Source organism: Panthera leo, chromosome C1 (genome assembly GCF_018350215.1).
Source record: "Panthera leo isolate Ple1 chromosome C1, P.leo_Ple1_pat1.1, whole genome shotgun sequence".
Classification (NCBI taxonomy): Eukaryota; Metazoa; Chordata; class Mammalia; order Carnivora; family Felidae; genus Panthera; species Panthera leo.
In genome coordinates, this window is record NC_056686.1 from 460785 (window position 1) to 482816 (window position 22032).

Consider the following 22032-nt stretch of genomic DNA (forward strand, 5'->3'; position numbering starts at 1 on the left):
TCTTTGGGAATTCCAATATATATCCAGATATTTCTTATAGCCTTTGATGCATAACCAACCACCTTAAAACTACAACATGAGGCTGAGTAGGGGGCCCAGGGGATTTCTTAAGAGGAAGAGAGCCCTGCTGTACGTTACCGTGAGGGTGCATAAGCGACACTGTGTGTTTACTGAGACCCGAGGAACCACACAGTTCTGTGAACCTCAAGACAGACGCGTTTTTAAAAACTCGTCTAGGAAGTTGGGAGAATCAGAAAGTGACAGAAACAAGCAAGCAAAGGACATTAGGAGTGAAAGGAGCTCAGTGGAGGGGGTGGGGAGTGGAGGGGGAGGGGAGGAGGTGGGGGAGGGGAGGGGAGGGACTGGGGGTGGGCAGCGCTGGCCTAAGTTAAGGTAAGAGTCTGCACTACCACAGGAGAGGAAGTGCACACAGCCCCGCCCTCGAGCCAACAGAGCTGTCCCCTGCGGGTTAGGGTCGGGTTATCCGTTCGACACGTACAATGAGGCAAGCGGGTGGTGGCGGCCAGTGGCGGCCGGGTCCGTCACTACTTGGGGGTTAAGGAAGGAGAGGAGGCTACAGTGCGCCGGGGGGCCATGGATTGCTGCTGGAGACGCCCGTATCAGCTCATGTCCCGAGCGGTGTGCACACAGGTGCACGTGAAGCATAGAGCCGTGTCTACGCGTGGGTCGGTACACATACGCGCATTTTCTAGCTCTGCATTCGGGAGGCAGCAAGCCCACCCCTTAGATCCTGGTCCCTAAGACCATTTTCCAACAAAGGAATCGGGGTTCCTTGAAGAAATGGCTTATTTTAGGACCGGGGGAGGAAATACACGAGATAAGCCTGGAGAACCCGTGGTGCCAAAAAGCAAGCAAGTGCTAACGGACCAACAAGAATGATGGGGTCAAAGGGCACAGGAGCCAAAGCTGGGGCCAGTGCGGCAAGAAAGTCAGTCAAGTTCGTTGCATCGTCATCCAAATAGAAAGACAACATCCCCGCGTCCGTGCTGATTAAATAAAGGCAGGAGAGTCCCAGATCATTTATGCGGCCAAAGCAGAAAGTAGCCGGCAGCGGCCCAGCCCTCACCACGCGGCGTGGTGCGGGAGGGATCTGACCTGTGTCCGTGATCTTCTGCTCACGATTCTGCGGGTCAGGAATTCCGGCAGGACAGCTTGTCTGCCCCACGTGGCGCCGGGTGGGATGGGGCGACCGGGGCTGGAGGGTCCAGATGGCTTCATTCTGGCACCCGGGGCCTCAGAGGGGGCATCGGCTGGATCTTCTCTCCACGGGGCCCCATCTCTCTCTACGTGGCCCTCTCTGTCCGTGGGGCCCCTTCTCTCCGCTCACCTGGTTCTCAGCAACCTAGCCCAGGCCTCCTTCCACTGACGGAAGCTGCCGGGCCCCCAAGGCCCAAGCTCGGCAGCTTCCACACTGGGGCCAGAGCGGGTCACGCGGAGGGAGGCAGACGCCACTTTCGGTAGAACGAGCAGCAGAGTCACGATGCCCAGCAGCATGTGTGCAGGGAAGGGGACACTGTTGTGACACCGTCAAAGATAATATACCACGGGACGTGAGAGATACGTGGCATAATGAAGTGCAAATAATTCAGAGCACTGGCGTTTACAAGAAGACATCTTTAATGATAGAGAGCACTTATTTTCATAGGATAGAAACATACATGTGTACGTTTACATGACCTTAAATAAATAACAAGTTTTATTTATTTTGAGAAAGAGAGAGAGAGAGAGAGAGCACGGGAGGGGCAAAGAGAGAGACGCACACAGAATCCGAAGCAGGTTCCAGGCTCCAAGCTGTCAGCACAGAGCCCAACTCAGGGCTCGAACTCACAGACCTTGAGATCATGACGTGAGCCGAAGTTGGCCACTTAGACCAACTGAGCCACCCAGGCACCCCCAGGACATACTTAAAATGAAAATTATTTGGGGGGGGCCTGGGGGGCTCAGTCGGCTAAGCGTCCGACTCCTGATTTCAGCTCAGGTCATGACCTCGCGGGTTTGTGAGTTTGAGCCCTGCATCGGGCTCTGCGCTGATAACGGGGAGCCCGCTTGGGATTCTCTGTCCCCGCTCTCTCTGCCCCTCCTTCACTCTCTCTCTCTCAAAATAAAAAAAAAAAAAAAAAATCTAAAAGCCACCAATTTGAAGTTATGACAACAAATGCCAAAAGAATCATCTAAGGGGCTACAGTGGCCTCCGGGCAGGTGGTGTGGTAGTTTCCATGAGCACTGTTGAACTATTGAACTACTCGGGCACATACGAGCATAACCTCCGTAAAAATATTTTAAAATTAAATTTTAGAGTCAGGCAAACTTGCAGCTGAGTCATGGATGCTTCTTCACCACCTGTAGGCAAGTTGACCCCTGTGCTTGGGTCCTCGGAAAACAGGCGCATCACGGGTCTGCTGTGAAAGGAAGTCACTCCTGTCAAGAACCAGCACAACACCTGTGGCGCAGGGAATCCACTCACGTGCCAATTCTTACCACTCATTTTTATGTATTTTTACCTTTCTTAATGTTTTGTTGGAGAGACAGAGAGAGAGAGAGAGAGAGAGAGAGAGAGAGAGAAGGAGGGAGGGAGCACCATCGGGGGAGGGGCAGAGAGCGAAGGAGACAGAATTCAAAGCAGACTCCACACTGTCAGCGCAAAGCCATTCATGGGGCCCAAACCCACGAACCGTGAGATCGTGACTTGAGCCAAAGTCAGACACTCAACCGACTGAGTCACCCAGGCGCCCCCCTACTAATTTAAAAGAAAAACATGATCCTTACTGTATGATCTATCTCCCACGCACCCTCAGAAGGACGTGGTCCGGGAGAAGGGAGGAAACCTGGAAAGAGGGGAACGTGGCGTCCCCGAAGGGGTCCCAGACAGAGGCGCCAGGAGGGTGGCTCCATGTGAACAATTCCTTGAGGGCTTTGGGCCAAACCGAGACTTTAGGTAAATAGAAAAACACGCAAAAACAAAACCGGACAAGAAATAGCGGAACGAGAAAGGAAACGTGATCTTGCCGAGTCGAGGGGCCGCGGGAGTGCTGGGAGGCTGGGTCGCAGCCGCACCGGGAGGCACAGGAATGCAGGGCCGTGGGTGCCCTTCCCTGATGGCCTCAGGGCGGGTGAGGCAGTGGGTGCCGCTTTGTCCTCAGCTTGGTACAACAGCTTCACCCGCAGCTACAATCTTACTGGGCTGTGGGTGTTGGGGTGGCCGTGACACAGGGCGGAGCAGCCAGCGGGACAGAGTTGATTCTCCAAGGGAGGAGAGGGGCCAGACGTCAAGCGAAATGTTGGCTCCGAGCTTCTGTAGGGCTGGGCCTTTTAAGGGGTTTTAAGGGTGTGAGAAGGTTGCCTGGCTGTGCCCTTGGGGGTGTGTGTGGAGGGGGCCGACTCCGGTCCAGAGGACAGCAAGAGATGGCAGTTTTCTCCAGGGGCTCTGTCCTGGGCGGTGTCCTTCTCCAGGGCTGTCCTGAGCCGTCCTTCTCCAGGGGCTCTGTCCTCGGCTGTATCTTTCTCCAGGGGCTCTGTCCTGGGTGGTGTCCTTCTCCAGGGTCTATGTCCTGTGCTAGGTCTTCCAGGGGCTCTGTCCTGGGCTACATCCAGGATGTGGGCTGTGGCCCAGAAGGAGAAAAATATGTTTTGCAGGGGCGCCTGGGTGGCTCAGTTGGTTGGTCATCTGACTCTCGATTTCGACTCAGGTCATGATCCCAGGGTTGTAGGACTGAGCCCCACACCGGGCTCCATGCCAAGCGTGGAGCCTGCTTAAGATTCTCGCCCCTGCCCCCCGCCTCTGCCCCTCTCACCAGCTCTCTCTCTCAAATAAAAGTAAAACAAAAATGTTTTGTAGTTGGGGTCTGTTTTCTGAGAATGCAGAGCATCACGACCTGGAGAAACCCAGTTAGGGCCAAGTGCAGACAACTGTCAGTTTTGTCTGTAAGCTTGACTGGGGAGGGGGCTTTGAATAGACCCCTTTCAGCTGAAAAGCTAAAGAATAAAATTCAACTGTAAATACAAAATAATAAAACCAACAAGACCGGTCAAAGTGAATGGGCTCCTCTTGGAGGAGGGGAGGGGCCCAGAGTCCGTCCGACCCGGCCCCCCCTGGCCTGGGCGCAGAGGACCCAGTGGTTACCTGACCCCCCTCTGCTGGCACAGGTGGTGGACAGGAGGCCCCTGTCCATGAGACGGTCTTGCTGGCCTCGGGGACCCCCTTCCACCCGCAGCAGACCTTGGGCTGCTGGGCTCTGCTTCTCCTGCACCGCACATCATCTGCGGCAGGGTGAGGCCAGCCTGGGGGGCAAGGATGTGGGGCGCGGAGTGCCGGGTCCCAGGGCACTCACCCGTGTCCAGCTGTCGCTGACCCCTGTGTTCCCGAATCTGCTGGGCCGACGCACCCTCTACAAGATGCAGGCATTATGAATGCCACCTGGTGATCCCGCTCGACCCCGGTCTTGGCCACGTTCTAGAGGTTGCACCCGGCCTGAGGCCTCCCCTCCCCTCAGCCTCGGCCTCAGGGAGCCCTGACAGCCCTGGGGCTGCCCCCCACACTCCCAGAGCCACTCCCCTGCCCGTGGCTCATCTGGGAGTCGTGTTCAGGGCTTCCTTCCCCTGCACATCCGGGAGTGGTCCTCAACACACGCAGGCATAGAGGCCCCCCCACACCCTCCGAGAACCCCAAGCCTCAGGATGCTGCTCAGACCCCACCCCCGGAAGTGGCCAAGTCCCAGCCTCCCTGGACTCTAGGCCCGGCTCTAGCATTTAGCCCTTGTGTGACCCAATGCCCTGGGGCAGTTTCCTCATTCAAATGGCCCTGTGAGGCTGAGGTCAGCAGTGGACAGAATTTGATGGGGGCACGGGCTGGCCTCTGGGCGCCAAGCCGGGTGGTGGGAGTTGTCACCCTCTGGCCCCCACCTGAGGCCAACTCCACACCCAGGTCTGGACTCCTTGGCCCCATCCCAGGGGCCATAGCTCAAGAACCCTTTAAGAGCTTTCCCCAAAACTCAGCCCCCGAGAGGAATGTTCCCTCCCACCCCTGTCCACCTGGGTTCCAGAGACCTTCCTCAGCAAGCTCAGCTGACCATAGCCAGGCCAGGGAACAGGCCTCGCTCTCAGCCTGTCACCCTCACCAGTCTGCATACTCCTCGTGGACAGCGGGGAGTACAGCCATTCACAGCTCAGGGCCCCTGCACATACGCACGCTGTCTCCTGTGCATCTGCTGTGAACAGGCCACAACCAGCCCTCCCAGGACCCAGCATCCAGCCTCAGCATCCTCCCCCGGGGCCTGAGCCTGCCTCAGGCTCCTTCCTTGGCCCACCGTGTAGGCAGGAACACCCAGGCAAGAAGACACTGGCTGTGCCCCAGACATGGAACAGCAGAGTGACAAGGCACAAAGGATGAGTTCAGAGATGCCTCCACATTGGGCCCAAGAGGCAGGGCCTCAGCGAGGGCCTAAGGACACCGCCAGTAGCTCTGGCCCTGGCTGGGGCCTCCTCTGGCCAGAACCCAAGCCCTAGGCAATGCTAGGAGAGGCTGGAGTGAGGGACGGGAGGGGTATTCTGCCACACCCATCTGCCTCTGCCCTTCTGCAGGGTGGAGGTGCCCGGGGCCAGTAGGGAGGAGTTGCACACCCCGCAGGCTGAGGGCAGGGTGGAGGCCCCACAGGGAAGAGGGAAGGGGCAGTCTCTTATAGTCTGGGAGGAACTGCAAAGATAAAAATAAAACCACCAAAATTGCCTCCTGAGGTCGCGGTTGGGGCCCAAAGAGGTCCGAGCCACGGGCAGGAGGGGTTGTGCACATGTGCAGCCCAGGCAGGGGCAGGGAGAGAAGGGAGCAGGGGCTGGGGGGGGGGGGGGGGGGGCTCACGAGGGAACCCAATGGCATCAGTAACACCTGGAGCGGAGGTCTCAACCACAGTCCCACTGATGATGTTTTACTCTCCAGCAGGGGCTGCCCCATGCGCTCATTTAACAGCTTTCCCGGCCCCTGCCCCCTGCTGTCAGTACCCCACGCATTGGGACAACCAGGTGTGGCCAGGTGCCCTACCTCCAGGGGACCCCCCCAGCTGGCACCCACCGCAGGTGGAAGAGGCAGGAGCAGGTGCCAGGGTGCCGGGGCCCTGTGGTGCTCTGCCAGCTGCCGGCCTCCAGGAGCCTGGGTCTGTGGCTTCCTGCACGGGCCAGCCAGTCACACCTCCTGGATCCACTGCCCAGCCAAGCTCCTGACAGGGGCTTTGTCTCCAGATGGCAGATCAACTTAGTATCCCAGTGCCTCTCTCACCGGCCGGGGAGGAGTGGAGTAAACCGCAGGGCAGCTACCGCGACTGGGTGGCCCAAGATCCGTGAGCTCGGCAGCTGCTTGGCAGCCATGGGCATGGGCCAAGGGCACCACTGGCAAGCAGAGGCCCTGCTGGGAGCCTGGGCGGATTGGAGCCCAGACTTGGCACTAACAGGGCATGGTCCCCTCCACCCCAGAAGGCTCCACCGCTGGGTCCTGGCACCTCTGACTGCCCCCCACACCCCCAACATGGGGAAACCAAGACCCAGGAAGGATGCCCGTGATCCTAGCTGGGAGCCTTTCAGGGCCCCCCTGGGCCCTCTCCGGTGACTGGGCCGGGAGGGTGCTCTGGCTGCCCTGGTCTCAGCCCCAACCCCTGGGGGCTGCCAGGAGCCCGAATGCGGAAGCAGGCCTGTACCCTCAATTGGGTAAGGTCCCCTCCAGATCACGGCCAGCTTCACCCTTCTCATCACCCACAATACACAGCAGTTCCGCGAGCCGTCTCCCCTGACGGACAGAGACCCGGACAGGCCCAGCTGTTACCTGGCTGGCTGGCTGGCACGCACAGGGCAGGGGCCCACCTGGCTCGCTGAGACAACGTGGGGTGAGAAACACAATGTGGTCTGTTCCATCCCAGAGAAACTGCCGGGTAACCCACGCTCAAGCCCTCCCCGAGAGGTGCGTAATTTGCTGAGAACTCAAGCCCGGCCCCAGACACGTTTCTGGAACAAGGCGAGGAGTCCCTACAGCCCCGGTGAGAAGTGGTGTCGCCCTCCACGGGGTGGTGGGGATGGAGGGAGGACACCAGCCACCAGGGAGCGGGGCAGATGCTGAGAACCAGCCTCACCCGCATCCATCGCACTCCGGCCAGGCCCCCCTGCCTGCAGCCCAGCCCTCGCCAAGCCTGGATGCAGGGGCCCACAGGCTGCTCCGGGTCCCCCCCCCCCCCCCCCGCTATCGGAGATCATATGACCCTCCGCACCCAGGAGGAACCTGCAACCCCTGGGGGCCACTGGCTCACGCTAAGGCTGTAGGGTCTCCACAGTTCCGCGAACGGCACCCTGTCCTCAGTGAGCCCCAACCCTCGGCCTGCCAGAGCACCTGCCTCCAACCATCCTTTCTTCATCGGCCCCCACTCAGGGTCCCGTGAGGTGCAGAGCCACGGAGCCCAAAGGAGATGAGGGGTCCCCAGCCCTAGCTGAGCAGGACAGCTCGGAGAGCCACTTGAGGCCCAGGCCTGTGGGACCTGCAGGGGACCAAGCTCCATCTCTGGGGACGCGGCCTGGCCCCCTCCCCCAGTCTTCCCAGTGAGGCCCTCCCTGCCCCGCCTTACAACCCAACCACACCCCACTCAGTCTGGATACTCCCCCACCCCCCAGCATTGTCCCTTGGTACTCTTGCCATTAGTGTGTCCAGTAAGAGTCGGCCTCCCCCACTGAAATAGCCTTAAGGGCGGGGCTGGGCCTCTGCTTACAGCTGTTCTGGCAGCAACCGTCCCTAGGCAGGGGAGGCTGTCGTTCCTGCAGGCTTGGCACCAGGAAGGGCCCTCGCCGGGAAGGAACCACCAGCCTGCACCCTGGGGCCCTTGTGCCTCCTAGAAAACCAGAGGCTGGCACCAGCATCGAACCTGAGACAGGTCACACTAGGCAGAAGAGGGTCCAGGGCAGTCGGGGACAGCTGCGTTCTCTGAACGTTTATTACAACGGGTCATCAGCGGTAACGGGTGGGGGGAGGAGCACTAGAGTCATTTGCCCTTCAGGTAGATCCTGGGGGTCTGCCAGCCGGCAGGGGCTTCCTTCAAGCCTGCCTTCAGCCAGATGCGCCTCAGGTCTCTCTCGAACTTGATCTGCAAAGGCACAGGGAGGGACCACTGACTGGTTTGTGGCACAGTCACGCGTTCTCAGCCTCCTTGCCGGGCCCTAGGCTGAGAGGCCCACACTCACCTGCTTCCGTTTCAGGCGCCCTTCCCGGACCTTCCGCCGCAGGAACCGGGTCCTTTTGACCAGTTTGCGGTACTTGTGGTGGTTCATCTTCCGCCGGCGGATCTTCAGTACGTTTTTGCACTGCATCCGGGGTGCATCCCAGGCCCCCACTTCCCCCTGCTCAGCCCGTTCCCCCACTTGGCTAGGTGGACACTCATAGAGTCGGGCTGGAGCCACGGTCGCTGGGCCTCCGGCAGCTAGTCTGGGTAGGAGGTAGTGGGCGGTCAGCCAGCTCTCCAGGGGACTGACGGACATCTTTCTGGGGACCAGCATCTCCTCAAGCTCCAGCTGGAGCCCCCTGCCAGGGATGGAGGCGACTCCGCTCGGGCCTGTTGGCCGTGTGCCGTAGCACGGCCGACAGGCACACCTGCCTAGCACCCCTGAGACGGGCCAGGGCCGACCGCAACCTGCAGGAAACAAGATGGCCCAGTTACCACTCAAGCAGCCCCACCAGACCTGAGCACGGCCAATCCCGCCTCACCGACTGGGGAGCAGAACTGTCATCACAGACCAGCATGGCCTTGTGTGCCTAGTGGAACCCCTGCTGGCTGTGCTCAGGCCCAGACTTCCCCTTTTTTGTTACTTGGATGTTTACAAGGGAGTCTGTGTGGCCAGGCCCCGGCCTCAAGCTGGCGAGGCTCTGCAGGTGGAGCAGTCGGGACTACCTAGCCCCACATTCCTAATCCAGGTGTATCCTGCCCATCTGCCCTGCCCCCACGGGGCCGCTTACCTGCCCGAGGAACAGCCCTAAGCAGCTGAGAAGTCAGGCGCATCAGGAACATGGTCTGTGGGTGGTGGCGGCCCCAGGTGCTCAGGGTGGCTGGAATATAGGTAGGTGAGCGTGGAGGTCACGCGGGAGTGGCCGGGAGGCGCCGGCGGCAGCCCCGGTCAGACCAGGACTCCCGGCACCCTCATCACCCTCTCCCACGATGAGGATGCCACTTCAAACAGGGCTCACTCCCTCAAACAGCCAGCCTGGGGCACAAACCCCGCTCCGCAGCTGCGCGACTCTGGGCAGTCACCGACTCTCCCCGAGCCTCCGCTTCACCCCAGGGACCCACCAAGGGGGCGGAGTCGACGCTCGGAGGCACGGAAGCCGCGCGTCCCAGGCCCCGAGGCGGCGGTCCCCGTCCGGCCCCAGCGTCACCCGACCGCGACCCCCCGCAGCCGAGGGCTCGCGCCGAGCCTCCCCACACCTAACCCGGGTGGACTGAAACTGACCACTCTGCCGCCGAGTTTGGGCACTTCCGGTCCGTCCCTAAACCGGCCCCCAGCCCCGCATGCAGCCGCCAGGCCGTACCCACTCCCAGCGCCCCCTGGCGGCGTCACGGCGTCCAGCTCCGCGTCGGCCCAGGTCCGGCCGGGCCCGGAAAGCAGCGGTTTCCGGCCAGAGGAGTGGCCTGCCCCGCCCACAGCCCGCAGGCTCCGCCCCTCTCTAACGTTGGCGGAAAACCACATTTCCCACAATCCCAAGGGATGCCCTGTGCGCCGGCTTGTCCCGACCTCGCTTTAGTTCCGGATTTACTTCCGCTTTACTTCCGGATGAGCCGGCGGCCCGGCATCGAGGGCGGGCGGAAGTGGCGTCGGCCCGGCGGCGGAAATAATTCTCGGGACGACGGAAGTGACCCACTGGGGTTGTAAGCGAAGGGCCCCGGCCCCTCCTCCGTGGCCTGGGGAGCGGTCTCGCAGGTGGGGAGGGCGCCGTGCCGGGTACTGGGGCAGAGCCTAGGCAGAGCCGGGGCGCCCGGTCCGCCAGGACTCCCGCGGGGCTGCGGGCCCAGCAGCCTCCTCTGCCCACGAAACTGGATCAGTGAAGGCGGCCGTGCCTCTAACGCGGGAGAGCACGACGCCTTTTGCTTAGGGGGATACGTATTTTTTCCTTTTTGAAAACCGACTCCCCTCCTATGCCATGGGAAGAAAAATTAGAAACTTTAGTTCTTGCCGAAAACCGAAAGCGGCCTCCGTGGATTGGGTTCCGCCGCGCCTCGGGGTAGGGGGCTGCCGGGGCCCCGTTGTTCTCGCTGAGGTTGGCAAGGATGGACAGGATCCCCATAGTGAACCTTCAGGGGGCCAGGTAGGAGAGGGGGGCCTCGGAGTCCCTGGATCTGCTCCGAAGTTTGCCCCTGCAGAAGGAGCTCCCAGCGGGTCTCTGCAGGAAGCGGCCAGGCCGGGTCATCCCCCTGCCCCAACTTGGCGAAGCACTGAGTGGAGGAGAGGCCAGCGGATGGCAGAAACAGGCCCAGTTCCGTGACAGCGGCGGCCAGAGGTGTCGCTCGGGTTCCCAAGTAGGAAGGTCTCCTGACCTGCCCCCCACGCACCCGCAGTGTGCCTCACTCCAGCTGCACGGCCTCCTCAGGCATTCACGATTTGGTCATCAGGGCGAGCCTCCGGGACCCTAGGTGCTGACCCTGCCACCTCCACAGCTCCTGGACTTGCCTGACTTGCGGGCACCTTTCTCCAGGGCCAGTGACACTAGGATGGCCATGTCCAGTTGCCTCACACCCACCTGGAGGTCCTGGTTTGGGAAGACGCTGGGCCTAGGACAAGCCCCCAACAGGCCTCCATCTTTACAGCTCAGACAGGACTGGGAAACAGGCCCAAGACCTTCCCCGCTCACCAAACCCCTGTTCTGCGGGACACCCCCCAGGTCCGATGCTCCAAGTGCCTGCCTGGTTGCCACCAGCCTGACGCACACACGCTGACCCTCCAGACCAAGAGGACTGCAGAAGCATTTTGTTCTTTTCCAACCTTCCCTTTTTGGCCCCCAAGGAAGCGGCCTTTGTCAGAGCAGAGATGGCTCAGGTTCATGACCAGCCTTCCAGGGAAGACCAGCTGCACAGGAGCTCAACACGAAATGCAACACCGGAATGAGATCAGAGCCGGCAGCACAGACACACCACGAGGACGGTGCTGCAGGCTGTGCACGGGGACAAGCAAGCAGAATGACAAACTACACGTTCTTCAGCGTCCAAGTGTCCTGAGTAGAGAGAATTGTTTATTTAACCACGTAAAATGCATATATAGGAAACTTCTCTATTTAGGAGCTGGTGGCCTGCACTCAGCATCGCACAGATAAAAATATACGACTTTCAACACAGATCTAAATACCTTCACATTTTAAAAATCCGAATTCTCTACACAAGTTTTAAGCTGACGGAATTCAAGTTCTGAGTTTTCATATATAGCTTTAACTTGTATTAAACACATGTTTATTTACAAGGTGGATAGAGAATAAGGGGCTATTAAGGCCATTTTCTCATTGTGAAACGCTGCAAAATATGTACATAAGTACAACCTAATATAGGCAAAGATTCTAATAGTCATTTTCTTGGTTTAACGTAATTCAGTATCGGTACGGGAGTAAAGACACAGCCTGTCGTTAGCACCAAGCCACACCACCAGGACGTCCGCATCCAGCGGCCACGGGGCTGCTGCCGAGGTGGGCCCTGTGCCGGCACAGCTGTGCGCCGTGCCCAGGCCGGCCTAAAGGGCACCTCGCCGGCCTCTGGATTCCATCTCCAAACTCATCACAAGGTCCAGAGTCAACAGCCGCTTCCAAAAAGAGTCTCACCACAGGGCCAGTCACACCGGGGTGTACACACCAAGGGTCAGAGGGCAGCGCTCTGGGAGCCCCACGCCTCACCTCCGATGCCTGCTGTGCCCAGGGTGATCCCGCTCATAGCGATGGCCTGTTCGCTCGTAAGACCGAGAACGCTCCCTTCGCTGATCTCTATAGTAATGACTTTTCTTCTTGTATTTCCCAGAATTATCTGCCCGCTCCCGTGAGCGGCTTCGAGAGCGAGAGGAGCTCCGGCTCCGGGACTTGTGTGGCTTCTGGGCGGGGTACTTGCAGTCCTTAGACTTCCGATAGCTCCTTACCTTGGAGCCTTTGTAGGGAGCACCTCTGTGCGCCTGTCTCGGTGGGGAGTCACTCCTGCTCCGTGAGCGGCTCTGCGACTTGGACCCGCCAGACGTGGAGCCACTGTCACTTTTTCTGTTAGGAAGGACACCACCACCAAGCAGATGACCACTTGCCCCAACCACCTCAGGGTCAGGAGTGACTTTCCCGAGGGGCAGCCACACCCCCTCTAGCCACCCTGGGGAAAACGCCCCCCTTGCCAGGTGCAGGTCCCGGATGGGCCCTGCGCAGCACATACCTCCTCTTAGGAGAAGCAGATCGTGACGGGGACCTCGAGTAGCTCTGCTCACGACTCCCGCTCCGGCTTCGGCTCCCTCGCCCCTTTGGCAAGCTGGGGACACAGGGAGAGCAGTTACAGACCTGAAGTCCTTCCGGCCGACCCCAACAGCCTGCTGGGTACTCACCCGTTCACCGGGCTGTCAGCCTTGGCTTTCTTCATGCCCTCCATCTTCCTCTTGGCGTTCTTCACAGACAGGGGGGAAGGCTTGTTTCCTTTACCTTCTTTGGGGGATTCTGCTAGAAAGAATCAAGAAGTTTCTTATCAGAGAGGGGCACCTGGGGAGCTCGATCGGTTAAGCGTCAGACTTCGGCTCAGGTCATGATCTCGTGCTTCAGGAGTTCCAGCCCAGCGTCGGGCTCTGTGACGTCAGCTTGGAGCCCGGATCCTGCTTCGGATTCTGTGTCTCCCTCTCTCTCTGCCCCTCCCCCACTCACACTCTTTCTCTCTCTCAAAAATAAACATAAAAAAAAAAATTTAAGGGGCACCCGGGTGCCACTGTCAGTTAAGAGTCCGACTGGCTCAGGTCATGATCTCACACGTCATGAGTTCGAGCCCCACGTCAGCCTCTGTGCTGACAGCTCGGAGCCTGGAGCCTGCTTCGGGTCCTCCGTCCCCCTGTCTCACTGCCCCTCCCCCACGCTTGTGGGTCTCTGTGCCCCTCTCTCAAAAAATAAACTTAAAAACAAAGTTTCTTATCAAAAAACCGTTCTAACAAGCAGCACACTAGCAGAGCAAGACAACACCACTTCTGTGGGACTTGTGGAGACTCCCCGTTCCCGGCCTGGGACTCAGAACCTGAACACGCACCTGAAAGATCCAGAAAGGCCACCTGTCTCACTTGACTTCCCTCAGGGACTAGGGATGTGCAGCATGCTTAACTCTAGGCCCCGACAACAGAATCTGCTGCTCCAGATTTATGCTGTTTTCATCAATAGAGTAGCTAACTAGGTGGGCTGGATAAACAAATGCATTTTGGAAAGCCTGCCCACGTCTCTTGCTAATAAAAACGTAAGGAAGAAAGGCGCCTGGCTGGCTTAGATGGTGGAACGTGCAGCTCTTGATCTCGGGGTTTTAATTTCAAATTCCACGTCGGGTGCAGAGATTACTTCAAAATAAAATCTTAAGGGCACCCGGATGCCTCAGCTGGTTAAGCATCTGACTCTTGATTTTGGCTCAGATTATGATCTCACAGTTTGTGAGTTTGAGCCCCACATCGGACTCTGCACTGACAGCCCAGTCTGCTTGGGATTCTCTCTGTCTCCCCCCAGCTCACACACACGAACTCTCAAAATGTATCAATAAACATTTAAAAATCAATCAGGGGTGCCTGAGTGGCTCAGTCGGTTGAGCGTCCAGCTTCGGCTCAGGTCATGAGTTTGAGCCCCACATCGGGCTCTGTGCTGACAGCTCGGAGTCTGGAGCCTGCTTTGGATGCTATGTCTCCCTCTCTCTCTGCCCCTTCCCTGCTCACGCTCTCTCTCACTCTCAAAAAATAATAAACATTTTAAAAAATACTAAAAATAAAAAGTAAACATTAAAAAATTACTTTTAATAAAACAAATTAAATCTTAAAAAGAAAACATACAAGCAACGAAAACTCCTTTAGGAGCACCCCTCTCATTTCAAAGATCACCAAACATCTGCTGGGGACTCTGGTGCCTACAGACCGCTCGGGCCAGCAGCAGACACAGTTCTAAGAAATCTGGAGGAAAGGAGGGCCACACACCCCAACACTCACCCAGCTTGGGGGCAGGCGAGAACCCTGAAGTGCTGTCCAGGACCTGGGTGCCAGCAGGCAGCAAGCCCTTGGCCTGCGCCTTGGCCTCTTCGATGGCGTGCCTTCTCTTCTCCACTTCGCTTTCAAGGTGTGTCAGATCAACCTATGAGAGTCAAACTCCATTTACTCAGAACCAGATACCTCTAGCCAAACACAAATGCGTATGTTACATGGAAAAATATAGAAACCTTTTTCCGGGTATAAAGCTGCAGGATTTTTAAGCAGATTTCTTGAATTTCTTCTTCAGTTGCTCCAAACAAAAGAAACCAATGGGGACGATTGGGCAAAGGGATCTGTAAACACACAGAGCATCACTGTCAATACTTTCCTTCATGGCCAATCAGATTCTTAGGGCAAGAAAACACAAGCCTGCTGGTCACCGAGACATGCTTTCTGTTGGCACTGATGAGCATAATCTGAAGGACGCTACATAGAAGTTTACTGGAGACTGGAGAAAGAGTCACACGGGGATCCCCTGCGGTGGCACAACACTGACCTCCAGTGTCCGGGCAGCAAGATAAATGCAGGCGCAGGCGATGCTCTCAGGCTGGAACCTCACGAAGACGTCTGTGCGAAGGCTGTCGTTCATGTAATTCCTGAAAACCAAAGGCAGGAGGAACTGCAACGCCCCGGGGAACCCCCAGGATACCCGTGTGCGCCGTCTACACAAGATCACTACTCTACGCAGTCTACTCCTAGGCTTAGAGCTACACAGTCCTGTGAGGCTCAGGATTCCTGGAGAGACATTCTAGCTGGGTTTTGTGAGTACAGGATAGGAAAACAGGGAAATTACTGGCAAAAAATCTAAAAAGCTGGCTGAATGTCAGACAACACGTGTTGCTATGAAAGAGAACCGACTTTAACTTTACTTTTCCCTCAACTTCTGGCTGCTCTCGTGCAAAGCACAATGCCTCAGAGAAAAAAGGTCTACCGTAGTGGTTGAAATGTACTTGATGAAAGGAATCTAAATGCTCAAAATCCATAGTGCAGAGAAACATGCAAACTCAAATGAATGGGCTGAGCAGGCAGCCTGCGAGGGCTCTTCGGAGACAAGCCGTCCTCTCGTGTCCCTTTTCCTTGAAGAGGCGCTCAGGGTCTGGCCCTTCTCGTTCCGTGACGGAGTCCACTTGGAAAGGGAAAACACCCTTGGGTGCATGGGAACATCATGCAGAGGAAGACTCAATGCCCAAAGGGAAGTCCTCTTCTCAGGCTTATCAAAGAACCGTTTCCAAATTGTCCCATTTCAATAAGGAGTCTTAAAATGAACATTCATAAAATCAGACAAAAGCAACAAAACACTACAAGTTTCATCATAATCAATACATTTAAAAAACACTGTACTTTAGAAGATATAAAAATACAAAACATTTGCATTTTTAATAAGCTTAAGGGTTTTAAAATTGGCTACATTTCAACATTTTCTTTTAGATCTGTTTCTCTAAAATAGACCAAAATCAGATCTCATATTAATTTCATCAATACTGCAAAAACAACAGATGAATCCCAAGAGAAGACCTAGTCAACTAGATCATACGTTTACTGCTCCTAACGTATCCCACTACAGCGAGCCTTAAGATCAGGCCACACCCACAGGGGAGCCAAGTCAGGCTGCCGGATTTGACTGATACCCCCACCCCCCCCACCCCACCCCCACCCCCCAATATCTCTGCCCTAAACCCTGGCGAAGGGGACACACAAACCCGCTCCCGATTTCTCAGTGATACAGTCAACAAACGCCAGCTAGTGGCCCCTGGCTCTGGAAGCCCTTGCTCCAGGCACCAAGAGGTAATGGAGGAAAAACCCATGTGATGGCACCAAGGCCGTAGGTCTCAGAGCAATTCAACTGAACAGTTCAAACACTTCATCAACATAACCATCAGTAACGTTTTTGGTTCTAATAAATTTTCAGTACTCAAACAGTGAGAACATTAATCTATTAACTTTTAAATCCTAAAAACAAAACAAATGAAGTCCCTGAGACGTGTATTTTAACTTATTGTACATCTAAGTTACAATATAAAAAGTGTCCATGAAATAACGTAAAGATGCACACCTTTTACTAAAACGTGTCAATACTCAGCTGCTGAAAAGAGCAACTTTAGGACTTCCAGGAATAATGACATAATCCCGCTCTGAAGTCTGAATTCCCATCAGCCAATTCTTACGGCTTTCCGTAGAAAAAATTTTTAAGAGAAAGGTACTGCATCTTTATTGCACAAGTACAGCAGTTTTAAAGGGACAAAATTCAAGTCAAGACAGTTAACTCTAATCGATACAATTACCAAAGCACGACAGAGGATTACAAGAAGCACAACCGGCAGAGAACCACAGCAGCAGTCGGCCAGCACTATACTATCGAGAGCATACCACCGTCTAGAGCCGGCCTTCGGCGGAGAGCCTGCACTGGACTGGCTGAGGACGGCCGCTGTCCCTGCACCAAAGCGCTTGGACAGTAGAGGAGAAGTCTTAGTCACTTACCCTCAGAGGCTACCCTTTGATTGAAAGAGTACAGAAAAGAAAAGTCAAAATGGGTTCTCTATCAGAGATGGCATAGCACCAGACAATTCAGGCAGCAAAAATATGACCCTTACAGACTTAACTCGGTGGAAAAAATTCACAAAGCACCCAGCACTGACTGTTACTTTGGGCTTCGTTTCTAGCACATATGCATCATTAAAACCGGTCCCCCGAAAAACTTTCTCCTAACCCTCTTTCTCCCCGTAAGATCCTCTCTAACGAGAGGCAGCTGGAAGCAATTTCACAGGAGATATGGGACCACTACATCGACGTTGGCACCGACGTGGGAAAGATCGTGACGTGCCGAGTCAACCGCCCCCAAAGGGAAGCCCGGTAAGTGCTGTCCCGGAGGGTCGGGGGAGGGTACGGGCCGCCTTACCGTTACACCAGTGCCTGATATATTGGGGAGGCTGACGGGAATTTACACGGCAGGAACACTGGGCACTCAGACAACTCCAGCCCACAATCAAGTCACGGGACCGACTACCCACTGCCCAAGTGCCTCAAATCAACATACTCCTGCACTGCCCTTGCTGGTCTCATAAAACAAGGAAAGTAAACTCACCATGAGGTCTGGACCAGGTGCTGGTTACGCTCACACTCTAACACCTGAAGGTACATAACGATTATCTGGAAGATACAGGTCAGGCAGTTATTACCAAGAACGCTGAGAAGCCAGAATCCAGATCTTGAGAGCGTCCATGCAGCAAACACGAGCCTCACGCTAGATCCCAGGGGTGGCTCCTGGTCAAATGCCCGGTGCACAGTTTGGCTGGAGGGAGTTTTTGCCGACAGGCCCCGCTACCTGCTGTCGAACCCAGGCAGCACAAAAGCACGTGAGGACCGGGCCGCTCCCACAGCAGAGGCGGCCTCATTTTTCATGGCCATCACAAGGCTGATTCTCATTCTCATCTTCGACATAGTTTCCACCAGTGAGATCAGCTTGTCCTAAACATCTCTGCACCCTAGTCACCGACTTACACAAGACACGGTGTGAAAAAAAAGTCCTAAAAGCTACGGTACCTTATCAAGAATTTGAATGAATGCCAGAAAATCAAACAAGCAAGAGAGAGAAGATACGAAGACATGCACCAAAAAAAAAGGGAATAAAAGCAAAGATGCAAATTGCAGTCTTTTTTTTTTTGTTTTTTAAAGAAATTTGTGTGCGTGTCCCATAAAAGTTCCCCTGGTGCCGTATGGCGGCCACGCTCCTCGGCGGACATGCGCCACAGCGTTGCTTTACCTCATTTCCAAACAGAGGGTTCAGAACCCTTCCAATGCCCCCAAGAGAGGAAATAAGGCTATCGCTAAAGCAACTTTAGAAAATTAGTTGTCGGGAAAGAAAAACATAAACTGACAGATTCCATTTTTACAAGTTCATCGCACTCTGTGAAAACTCAAACTTAACGCCGTTTCCAGAACTCTCAAACACGTACCACTAAAATTAACGGTATGAGAAGACTAACAAGTAACTGTTCTGACGTTTTAGACAGAAACTGGAAAAGCGCATCAGGGATACGTTTAGTCCTCTTCAGAGTTTTCGACCTTGGTGAGAACGGAGCAGTGGCTCAGGCGGGCTCACGCGGCAGCAGGGCCACATACCCACCTTGTGAGGGTGCTTCACGTGGACACAGAAACCCAGCTCTTTGAGAACTCGTCTTTCCGCCTTTATAATCTGATTCTTTAAGTTAACGTAATCTTGGTCCAACAGCAGAGGCACAGGCTTCCTACACAGACAAAGCACACGTCCACGTAAGGGTCAAAGCGAACAGTCCCTCGAAGCCCGATGACCGCCAACCGGTGAAAGTCCACTACACGCGCCACACCCTACACGTGGCCTAGGAAGCTCGCTTCGGCTCCTTTAACACAAGCAGAGGGTCTCCCACAGACCCCGGCGCTAAACGTACTCTTTTGCTTACGCACGACCAGCCCAAGACGCACAACGAGCACTGAGCGGAAGACTTCGAGACCTCATCACACAAGCACGTCACCCGGCTCAGGACGCAAGTGTCGTGCGTTGTAGGCGAAATGGAAAACCGACAACCACAGACGCAGACCGTTTAAACAGCCAGCGGCTGCGCCTTCCAACGGACTTGCGCCAGCCCGAGGAGCACGGTCTGGGTCGTCCGGGCGGTGGTGCTCAACCGGGGGGCGATTCTGCTGTCCCGGGGCCAGGTCAGGAGACCCGGTTTGGCCGTCACGACTGAGAGAGAGGTCGGGGATGCTGCTAAACACTCTGCCGCCCACAGGACGGTCCTCGCGACAAAGCAGCATCCGGCCCGTGAGGGCAGCAGTGTGGAGACGGAGAGCACAGCTCCAGAGCGTCTGAGAGACTGGCGTGGGCACACCGGGAGGCCAGGGTCCCGCAACCGTAGCCACAGCGCCCTGCCCTTCTTGCCGCGGCTCCTTCGCTCATAAACAGCAGCCGGTGCGGACCGCCTGGGCCGCAGGCCCTGTCCCCCGGGCGCAGCTCAGCACCCCACACGCAGACACCTTCGCGCAGCCTAACGGTGAAGACGAGCAGACCCACGCTTACTTTTTCTCTCTCAGGTGTCGAAGGCGATGAAACACATTGATGACGTCCCGTATCCGCCTCGGAGCCTCTTCTATCTTGGAGGCCAGGTGAACACAAGCCATCGACACGTGCTGGAAGGCGAGCGTCGCACACACAGGTGGGTTCCTTCCACCGAGACTCTCCGCCGCCTCGACAGCGCGGCAGAGCAGCGAGCGGGGGCACCCCCCTGCAAGGGCCGCTTCCGAGAGGCCGCTCGAGGCCCGGGGGCTCCCCAACCCCTCACGTACAGCACCCCAGCCAGAAGGCAGGTTCTCGCTCCTCTGAGCAACCCGCCAACGGCAGCCCAGGTTTTCCCTCGGTGGATTTCCGCGGGAAAGACACGGGGGAGCGGGCTTACCTCCATGGAATGCTTCACAAAGGACTTGGTATAAAAAAACCGCTGGAACAACACCTGCCCTGTAGCCATGGCCACCTGGAAAAGAGAAGAGTTCCCCTCACTTCTAAAGCCACGACCCAAGGCGTTCGCAGCGCCGTCCCCTGGTTTCGGGCGACGGACACGGGAGCAGGCGCTAAGCCGTGTCCCAAGTCCACGCAGGCTCTTCGCGCCCCGCTGCCTCGCCTCCCTCATCGCCCCTGACGGACGGCAGCGCTGAGACGCGGGGCCGGGATCGGCGCGGAGCCCGGGGCCCCGGCGGGGACGAGGAGGGGCCGGGGGTCGGCGCCAGGCCCGGCTCCGCCGCCAACAAAGGGCCCGACGGCCTCCCCCGGAGCCGGCGCGGCGGTTACCTCGGCCTGAGGCTCGCGGCCGCGCCCTCACCTGCGGCAAGCGGAGCAGGATGCCGGCCGCCTGGATGAGCTCGCAGCCCACCACGCGGAGGTCGGTCTCTGTGTCGGTGTCGAGGCCACTCGACATGGACGGCGTGAAGCGGAGCTTGTCGTCAGGCAGGAGGCAGTTCTCCAAGGTGATGAGCACCCCGGAGTACAGCCGGTCCCCGATCAACATCCCCTGCGACCCGGGGGCTGCGTTCCCCGACCCCGGGGCGCAGACCGCTGCCGCGGTGGCAGCCGGCCCCGGAGTCCCAGCCGCGACCGTCGCCGCTGCCGCCGCCGCCGCCGCCGCCATTTTGTGCCGCTGACTCCCCTTCGGGCTCCTTCCCGGCAGGGCGGCTCCTCGCGACGATCCACGGCCACGACTGCCACGCCCCCTCCGCGTGCCATTGGTTCGCTCGGCGGGCGGCCCGGCGCCGCCTTGCCGCGATTGGCTGGGCAATCTACCCGTCAGCGTCGCGACAGACGTCGACGCCGGAACCCCGCGAGGGCGGGGGCGGGCTCGTTACCCAGGGGACCCCGCGGCGCCCGGGTGAGACGAGGGTCTGCGGCCCGACCCGGAAGCAGTACTGGCGGTGCCCTGCCCGGCGAGTCCGAACCTTCGGCACAAAGCCTTGGCAGCTCGTGGAGCTCCCGCTGCAGCCCCAGGGCTTCTTGGGGGAGCGGGGTCCGGCCTACCCTGAGAGATTCTGCGCGCGGTAGGCCGACCCCGCTCCGGACCGGCGGGGCGCGGCACCTTTGCGTGAGGGCGCGTGCGGGGGCGTGGCGGCTTTCTTTCCGCCGGGATTGCGTCCCGAGAGCCGGGCTGCCCGGGGCGTGGGAGCAGGGCCCACGGAGGCCTCCGGTGGCCGGTCGACAGGATGAAAAGATTGGTGCGCGTGCTGGTGAGTTGTCTCCAGCCCGCGCCCGCAGCCACGGGGTGCGGTTTGCCGGAGTTGATACGTGACAGCTGGCGTGGTCGTTATCCTTGGGGTGCAGACGTTGCCACCAGATTCCTGAAATTCTTGCCTGCCAAACGGGGGCCACGGGAAAAGTAACTATGAACGTTGAATTCGATGTTTCTGCGGAGCATGGGAAAAGGCCTGAGTTCTTCCCGGGATCGGGGGAAAGAGAGCCAGGGTGGATGGCCCCGGGAGGGTGGGAGGGAGCTTGGACTTTATTTTCCGGTGGGGAGCCTTCGAAGGGGTTTGTGCATTTGTGAACCCCTGTTGATCCTGAACCTCCGTTTCTTCATCAGTTACTCCTAGCTCTCTCAGGGTTTTTATCTTTTTTTCTTTTTCTTTTCTTTAACGTCATCTGACAGCGGTACTGCTATCGCATCTGTACCAGAGGAGTAACTGCGGTACAAATGATTTGTACCGAAACTTTTACCAGGACTAGTGTGAGAACCCATGTGAGGATGCTGGGAAAGCCTGGGTGAGGGGCAGCTGGGTGGGGCAGGTGCAGACACTGCCCTCGCCTCAAACTGCTCAAACCCAGAGGCCACCATTGGCTTTCACCCCTGGTGATAACTTGATTTTGCAACTCCAACAGTGCCAACCAAGATCCAGCCTTTTTCTCATCTCCGTGGGCAACGTGGTTACAGTGCCCCATCACCCCTACCTCACGTTGGCAGCTCCAGAATGTCCTCACACTGTTCAGGAAAGGAGGAATTTTTTCTTGTCTGGAAACTCCAGGAAACAGCTTGTTTCTCTTTGGCACTGCCTGGGTGATTTTTCCATCCCCTAAGTAGTGGCCAGAAACGAAGGAAAAGCTGATGGATCTAGCCGGTCAGAGCCAGGCCATGCACCCAGGCTTACATGAGGGGAAACCGGGATCCTGTTGCTGGGGGGAGAGTGGGTGCTGGGGGCAGCCCACTGCTGTTTACCACACACCCATGCTCCTTTATTGAGATGCAAAAGCAAAGGCAGGCAGCTCTGACGCAGCAGCTC

The 22032-nt window shown here is 57.3% G+C and overlaps 2 protein-coding genes across 10 annotated transcripts; both read right to left on the reverse strand.

The window, feature by feature from the left end:
• Nucleotides 1-7961: 7961 nt before the first annotated feature.
• On the reverse strand, nt 7962-9671 carry AURKAIP1 (aurora kinase A interacting protein 1). 3 transcript variants are annotated; one of them, XM_042951423.1, is made up of 4 exons: nt 9566-9671; nt 8996-9085; nt 8227-8672; nt 7962-8129 (listed from the first exon to the last, which is right to left on the reverse strand). In XM_042951423.1, exons 2-4 carry the CDS (start codon nt 9045-9047, stop codon nt 8028-8030), a joined length of 600 nt encoding a protein of 199 aa, XP_042807357.1. In that variant the 5' UTR covers nt 9048-9085; nt 9566-9671; the 3' UTR covers nt 7962-8027. The 3 variants fall into 3 exon arrangements, with proteins under 3 accessions (XP_042807357.1, XP_042807355.1, XP_042807356.1); XM_042951421.1 differs by having other exon boundaries at nt 9487-9575; XM_042951422.1 differs by lacking the exon at nt 9566-9671 and adding an exon at nt 9327-9480.
• Nucleotides 9672-11238: 1567 nt separating this feature from the next.
• Nucleotides 11239-20440, reverse strand: CCNL2 (cyclin L2). 7 transcript variants are annotated; one of them, XM_042951414.1, is made up of 11 exons: nt 20091-20426; nt 19671-19745; nt 19295-19404; nt 18365-18485; nt 17324-17388; nt 14738-14837; nt 14430-14534; nt 14203-14344; nt 12589-12700; nt 12423-12515; nt 11239-12259 (listed from the first exon to the last, which is right to left on the reverse strand). In XM_042951414.1, exons 1-11 carry the CDS (start codon nt 20394-20396, stop codon nt 11905-11907), a joined length of 1584 nt encoding a protein of 527 aa, XP_042807348.1. In that variant the 5' UTR covers nt 20397-20426; the 3' UTR covers nt 11239-11904. The 7 variants fall into 7 exon arrangements, 6 of the variants coding, with proteins under 6 accessions (XP_042807348.1, XP_042807349.1, XP_042807351.1 ...); XM_042951415.1 differs by having other exon boundaries at nt 12589-12697; nt 20091-20425; XM_042951417.1 differs by lacking the exons at nt 17324-17388; nt 18365-18485; nt 19295-19404; nt 19671-19745; nt 20091-20426 and adding exons at nt 15173-15496; nt 16295-17317.
• Between the last annotated feature and the right edge of the window lie 1592 nt (nt 20441-22032).